Source organism: Symphalangus syndactylus, chromosome 22, assembly GCF_028878055.3.
Source record: "Symphalangus syndactylus isolate Jambi chromosome 22, NHGRI_mSymSyn1-v2.1_pri, whole genome shotgun sequence".
Taxonomy (NCBI): Eukaryota; Metazoa; Chordata; class Mammalia; order Primates; family Hylobatidae; genus Symphalangus; species Symphalangus syndactylus.
The window spans coordinates 14,845,200-14,852,348 of record NC_072444.2 but is presented as its reverse complement, the minus strand read 5'-3'; the positions used below and the strand labels follow the sequence as shown (position 1 = coordinate 14,852,348).

Here is a 7,149-nt window from a genome sequence, read left to right as displayed (position 1 = left end):
GTTGTGTTCTCCCTGAAGGGACGGCCATGCACAAAACCACGGCTGCACAGACAAGTCCATTCCACAGCGTGGGGGTGGCTGCGGCTTTCCCCAGATTCACCCATGGACTTCCTTCACCCCATCCCCAAACTGCACTGGGAGCAAGATCAACAGAGAAGGAGAAACCTAATACAGAGATAGACGAGTCTGCAGTGATGGGCTCGCGGGCCAGCTCAGAACAACGGGGCAGGGAGGGGAGGCCTGGGGTCTGCCTGCCAGGGCCCAGCCCACCAGTGCCCAGTGACCCCCCACCCCGCCCCAGACCCACCCCAGGCCCTCGGGTAGCGCCAAGGCCCAATCTCCCACTCGGAGGCCCCCGGCCCAGCCCCAGTGCCTGGGAAAGCTGCCTGTTTTGTTCCCAGATGCCACCCCCCCACACACACCCTTTTTTTTTTTTTTTTTTCCATTCATTGCAGTTCGGTCCCTTTCGAAGCCGCAGAGACCCGGGTGGCAGGGCTGAGGCGAGGGGGTGGGACTCCCTGCCCTGACAGGTAGTGCCGGCCCCCGCTTTGGGAAGCCCCTTCCCCCGCCCCCCCCTCCGTCCGCTCTCCCTGCCCCTGTCAGCCGCGCCAGACGCTCTCCGGCTTTGCAGCATTCAATAAAAATTGAGAAACATTTGGGCTGAAATCGCTGCTTTATCTGGAGGAGCCACAGCGCCGGGAGAGACCACTGCTGCGCGGGGGGAGCCCGGGGTCTCAGTGGCCCGGGCACGCGGGGTCGCCGCGCTCCAGCACCCGCGCTGGCCCCGGGTGACCCTACGGGCTCAGTGTGGGGACCCGGGCTCGCGGCGGTGTGCGGCCGCCGGGGGCCGGGGCGGGCGCGGGGGGCGGCGGCCCGGCCAGGCTCCCCCCGCGCCCGCGGCTCAGGTGGGCCGTGCCCAGCGCTGGCGGAGCCCGGGTCCCCGTTCTGCCCGGGCTGGATGGCTCATTCTGCTGGCTGCGCGGTGGCGGCGGCTGTGTGTGCGCCGCGCCTTGCCGCCCCCCCTGGCCCCCCGAGCCCGGGGCGCGCGCTCCCGCCCGGGCCGTCCGGGCCCCGCGGCGCCGCGGCCCGAGGCCCCGGGAAGCGCAGCCATGGCTCTGCCGAGGCTGGGGGCCGCGCTGCTGCTGCTGCCGCTGCTCGCCGCCGTGGAAGGTGAGCGGGCGGGCGGGCGGGCGATGGGGGCAGGGAGAGGCCGGGCACGGGCGGCCGCCAGCGCCCACCTCCGCTCCGCGGCCCGCAAAGTTTGCCCGGGGGCCGGCGCCGGGCGCAGGTGGCCGCGGGGAGGTGTGTCCGGCCGCGCCGGGAGGAGCGGGCCCCGCGGGCGCCCGGGGAGCGGCGGGCGCTGATTGACTGTGCCAGGAGGAGGCGAAGGGACCATCTTGCCGAGGCTTTGTAGCCAGCCGGGCGAGCGCCGCCCAGGGCTGGGGGCTGCCCACGCGCGCTCGCCGCCCCCGGCTCGGGCAGCCGCCTCGCGCCGGCCTGGTCTTGCTCGGCACAGGGTGGAGGGGCGCGGGCCCGGCCGTGGCTGGGGGCGGGGGGGGCGGCGCTCGGTCGGGGCTGGAAAGTTTGGCAGGGAGCAGAAGGAGGGAGGCACCGCGGCCGGCCGGGGTGGGGGCTCCCGGCCCGCGCCCCCGAGATGGGGCCCGGCGCCCCGGAGAGCAGGGACTGGCAGAGTGGAAGGGAGCGCGCCAGCCCCCGCGTCGGTGCCTGCCCATCGCCCGCGGCGTACAATGGGGTCCCCTCCCCGAGAGGACTGCGCGGGGGATGGGTCTGTGGGCATCTCTCCGCCGCGCGAGGTCTCCGGGCACCCCCGCCGGCCACCGCCCCGCGGCCGCGGCGCTCAGCGTGGCGGCTGGAGCCCCGGGAACTCTCCAGCTGCCGCTGGGGCCGGACCAGATGCTCTTGCCATGTGTTGGCCTTGGCCAGGGTCGCCGGGCCCTCTCCCCGTGGCCTCGTGTATTGGTACCACCCGACCCCCAGGGGGGCAGGGGTAGTTGCTAGTTCTCCCGAGCCAGGTTGCTCTGGAGGGAAAGTTAGTGCGGTCTGGGTGTGTCCACCAGGAATGGCCGAGCTTGCAGGGCAAGAAGCGAACGTGAATAATGGTTCTCACGTGTACTGCACTTTACAGTTTTCAAACCACTTTACAGTTTATGAAGTACTTCGCACTATACGCAGCTCTGTGTGGTTTACAACGTGCTGCACAGTTGACAAGGTACTTTAAGCTTTACAAAGTGCTTTCCCGCCCACAATTGTGTTGGATCCCTCAAAATACACCTTCTGGGGAAGCCAGGTAGGTATGATTCCTACTTCTCTTTAACAGATAGGGAAACTGAGGCTCTGAAAAGTCCGATGTCTCACCCAGGGCCGTTGGGTGACAAAAATAGAACCCAGGTCTGTGGTCTTTCTTTGAAACCAGCGCTCAGCTGGGTTTTGTTGCCCCTAAACTGCGTGAGCCCTTCCAGGGTTCTGCTCCCGTGGGCTGAGGGATGATGTCTGTGTGCACTTCTCAGGCCACTTTAGGGTTGTGGGGAGCCCCTTCCCTTCTTGCAGCCTAAGAAAAACAACATATCAGATCAGGCATGGGGGCTGCAGCCTCTGGGAAAGGCGTCGTGGGGGACCTTGTGCTACAACTTCAGTTTCTCTTTCGGTAATGAGCACTTTAGTGACCGCAGTCAGGGGGTGGGGGGTGTCCCTGGATGGCAGCCACAGTTTCTGGCACTGAGGCAGCTGTCCTCTGGCTCCTGGGGGATTTGGCGGCTGCCTGAGGTTTCCCGGAGTGGGGCCACTGGGGCACTGAGGGTGCCACGGGCCGTGGGTGTGGAGGGCAGCCCTGGGGCCCAGCTGCTGGCGGGAGCTCTGTGGAATATGGCTGAGGTACCACTTATTAACTCTGGCTTTGGGGAAATGACTCATGCGTTGGCCCGCTATACATTGGGATGTTTACAGTATTATGGGGAGCTTGGCATAAATATTGCTATTTAGGTTGCAGTCAGCGGTGCTGGAGGGGAAGAAAATTGGCCCCTCTCTCGTTGGAAGAGGCCTGGGTGTGTTTTTAATTACTCTGGGGTAGATGGAAGGGCCACGTCTGTCCAGCCATCACCCTGGCAGAGGCTGGTTGGAATCTGGTGGGCTGTGGCCAGCCTGGACCCTGGCCCTGGACACAGGGCTGGTGGGCGCTGACGTCACGGGAGGGTATGGCTACTTGGACTGCCACTTGGGGGCAGGGTGGGGAAGGGAAGCCACAGCAGGGTGGGAGGAGGGCTGCAGCAGGCACCCCAATGCTTGCCTCAGGCTCTTCTTCGCTTTGCCCCCTGGACACTAGGAAGTTAGTCCATCAGTGGTTAATAAGGAGCTGGCTGAATGGATGAGGAGATGGTGTGAGGTGGAGGTCAGAGGGCCTGCTTCTCATTTACCATGGGACCCTGGGCCAGGTCCCTTCCCTATGGGGGCCTCAGTTTCTCTGGGTGTAAAATGGCCTGGCTAAATATCTTGTAGAGTCCATCGTCTACACCCTACTTCCCCTCTTTGAGCCTCATTTTCCTCCCCCGTCCAATGAGGGTGATGACAGCGCCTGTCCTGCCTGTCTCCTGGGGTGTTTGTGAGGATCAGACCAGATGACGGGTGGGAGAAGTCCCCCTTCGAAGCCAGGGATGGATGGTGCTGCCTGTGCACATTTGGGAGACACCAGGGTCCTCCTGAGGGTGACACAGTCTGTGGAGACAGGACTGGGCTGTGGAGCAGTAGGAGGGTGGCCCCTCTGGCTCCCAGAACCCAGAGCCACATGGCTACCACTTCCTTCCCTTCCTCCTTCCTTGTCTCCTCAGCCCGTAAAGGGCTGTCCTGCTGGTTAAGTCCCCAGGAAATCCCCAGCTCCAGCCTTCGGAATGGGGGAGAGGAGAGTGTGTGTGTATACGGGGGGTTTCTAGGTTAGGACGGTAAGCTTAGCATCTCCCCCAAACTGTGAGACCGCCCCCCACCAAGGGAAAGAAAGCATGGAGCATGTGAAGTGGGGGCTTACAGCAGGATGGAAGAGCACTGGGGAAACGTCCAACAGGACAGGAAGCCGGTGGCAGACCCGCCACTAGATGGAATCCAAAGGTCAAGGTCTCGAGAAAATCAGCCTCCTTACATCTGCTCCTTTGCTCTCCAAATATCGATAGAGTTTCCTCTCTGGCTGGCAGGGTGCTGGACTCCGGGGCAGGCAAGGAGATGGGACAAGCTGACAGGGAAAAGAGTGGGCGAGACAGAGCGTGATACGGGGTCCAACGAGCTTCCCAGAGGAGGCTGTGAACCCCCTGGGGCGGCAGGGGCACTTGAGGACAGAACAGGGTTATTTCATCTTTTATGCTGTTATGCTTTGCCTCATTTTCTCACCACCCATTTTCCCTGCAATGAAACTTTCTTAGCCACCTGTCATGCTAACGAACTGTGTTCTCAAGAGTTAAGGAGGTTGACTTTAGAACTTAGAGGATGTGGAGAATTTTACCTAAAAAAGGAAATAGCATGTCTATATGTCCATAGAAAGACACGGAGGCAGGATGATCAGGTGCTTACTTTGATGTGTCTGAGGAGGGTGGGTGTTGAGGGCAGCAGTGGGGTTGAGACTGAGAATGGGAGTGGGGTGGTCAGGTCCTGAAGGGCTAGAATGGAAGGCTGGGGAGTTTGGATCAGATGCTGAGGGCAGCAGGGAGCCCTTGAAGGTTCTTGAGCTATCAAGGGACCTGGCCAGATTCATGCTTGGAAAGATCACTGACTTGCGATGTGTGGTGACGTTCGGATGAGCCATATCTGGTCCTGGACAGTCACAGTAAAGCCAGCTTGTCGGTTCCCAGCTAGACTGTGAGCTCCCTGAAAGCAGAGACCCATCTGGCTCATTTTTGTGTCCACAGTTCTGGTCTGAAGAGCTCTGTTCAAATTCCTCCTCCCCGGAGGCCTTTCCTGATTCTCTCTTCTAAAACAGACCCAGTTCTGCTCCTTTCCATCCCACCTGCTTTGTTGTGCTTCATGAAACTCATCGCCACCTGAAGAAGCATCAAAGACTTGTTTGGCGTCTGCCTTGCCCACTAGACTGTAAACTCCAGGACTTCATCTGCCATGTTTGCTACGACATCTCCGGTGCCTAGAACTGTGCCCAGCCATGCAGGTGCTCAGTAACGGAATGACACTGTCACCTGAGGAACATGGAATGAATTGAATGTTGAGTGTACGAACAGATGAATATATGATATTGTGTTATGTGATGAGTGTTGGGAGAATGATGTGGAGATGGAAGAAAGTCCGTCTGGCAGAGGAAATCAAGGAGGTCTTCCTGGAGGGAGATACCAAGGGGATGGCTTGAGTAGAGATGCAAGAAAGCGCTTGGGGATAATGAATAGACCAGTTCAGCTGGAGCAGAGCATTCAGATGGGCCAGCAGCCACTGTGTGCTAGGTAGACAAGTCCACTTCTGATAGGGGGTGGGGGAAGCCTGCCTCCCTCCCTCCCCCAACTTGACTCTCCCACCCCCACCTCCACCCTACTGGACCCACCTCTGGGGCATTACCTGTCTAAGACCCAGCGACCTTCCATGGGATTAATTTGGAATTGGTTTTCCTTTTATGTCTGTTTCTTTCGCTTCTCATTTTTAAAGGAGGCTGCTTTCATGTATTTGTCTTAGCCAGGAAATCAGGGCTTAGATTTAAAACCTAAATGTTGTAGAATTTGAAAGCCAGTTGACTTACTCACTCATTCATTTCTCCATCCATCCATATATTTTTAAAGAGTCACCAGGCACCTAGTTCATGTCAGGGGCTGGTGGGGAGAAGGGATTCTGCCTGTGGTGGGGAACGGGGCCAGCTGACTTCACAGGCAGTGTGTGGTAGAGAAAACGCATAGCCTTCAGGGGCAAACAGATGTGAGTTCAAATCCCAGCTGTGTGCTCTGGGGCGAGGAGTGCAGACTCCCTGCACTTCAGTTTCCCCCTGGGTTCCTGTGTCAGACGCCCATTAAATGCTGTGGACATTAAATGCTGGTCTCAACCCCTCTAAGATCCTTTCCTCAATGATGGCGATGTGGCCCCCTTTTTGGCATTTAATTTGTCCAGGCACCAGATCAGCCTTCAGTGTCTCCCCTAACCCACCCCACAACCTCCCAAGTTCCCCCAGACTTGGGATGGCAACCCCCCAAGTGTGGACAGACTCAGACTCCATCCCTGCCTCTTTCTCCAGAGCCCTGTAAGGGGAAAATACTCAGATTCCTAGTCCAGGGGGACTCTTATCTGGGGTCCCTAAGTCTCTTAAGTCCTGGGGATCTATGATCACCCTGAAATTGCTGTAGAACATTGGATGGGCTCCCTCCCTCCTGTGGGATTGTCCTAGGCACTCTTGGCCCTACTTCCTCAAGGTTCTGCATCAGCGCCAAAGTGGGGACAGGTTCTTTTTTTTTTTTTTTTTTTTTTGAGATGTAGTCTCACTTTGTCACCCAGGCTGGAGTGCAGTGGTGCCATCTCGGTTCAATGCAACCTCCGCCTCCCATGTTCAAGCCATCTTCCCACCTCAGCCTCCAGAGTAGCTGGGACTACAGGCATGTGCCACTACACCTGGCTAATTTTTTTGCATTTTTAGTAGAGACAGGGGTTCACCATGTTGGCCAGGCTGGTCTCGAACTCCTGACCTCAAGTGACCCACCCACCTTGACCTCCCAAAGTGCTGAGATTACAGGCCTGAGCCACTGTGCCCTGCCTGGGACAGATTCTATGGACCAGTTTGCTGGGCATTCAGCCCATGGTAGCCTCTGGTCAACTCTGCCTGCCCAGAGCTCACCTGTGAGTTTAGACTGGAGACTGGACCTCTGCACATAGAAAAGCCCCTAATAGGAAGAGGCAGATGGAGCCTGCTGGTAACAGGATGCCTGGGCTGGGCAAGGCAGGGGACCCATGCTCCCACTGAAGGTGGAGGAGATGCAGAGGAGGATCTGCCACACCTCCGACCAAGGACCTGTCTCCTGACCTGGCACCTGCATGCCTCACTTAGCTGGAGATGTGGGAGATGGGGAACAAGGTTGGGGAGTCTGTATTTTTAACATACTCACCAGATCTTTCCATTAGGCAGGCAAATTTGCCCCCCAGCGGCCTATGATAAAACACAGGACTCCT

General features: G+C 58.9%; 1 protein-coding gene across 4 annotated transcripts in view; it reads left to right on the top strand.

The window, feature by feature from the left end:
• The first annotated feature begins 974 nt into the window (after nt 1-974).
• EPHB2 (EPH receptor B2) overlaps nt 975-7,149 on the top strand; it is a 203,041-nt gene continuing 196,866 nt past the window's right edge. For 3 of the 4 annotated variants that reach the window (XM_055261724.2, XM_055261727.2, XM_055261725.2), the window contains exon 1: nt 975-1,170. In XM_055261724.2, coding sequence (XP_055117699.1) covers nt 1,110-1,170 — 61 coding nt within the window. In that variant the 5' untranslated portion in view covers nt 975-1,109. The remainder of the gene's footprint in view (nt 1,171-7,149) is intronic. The other variant, XM_055261726.2, reaches the window with a different exon arrangement.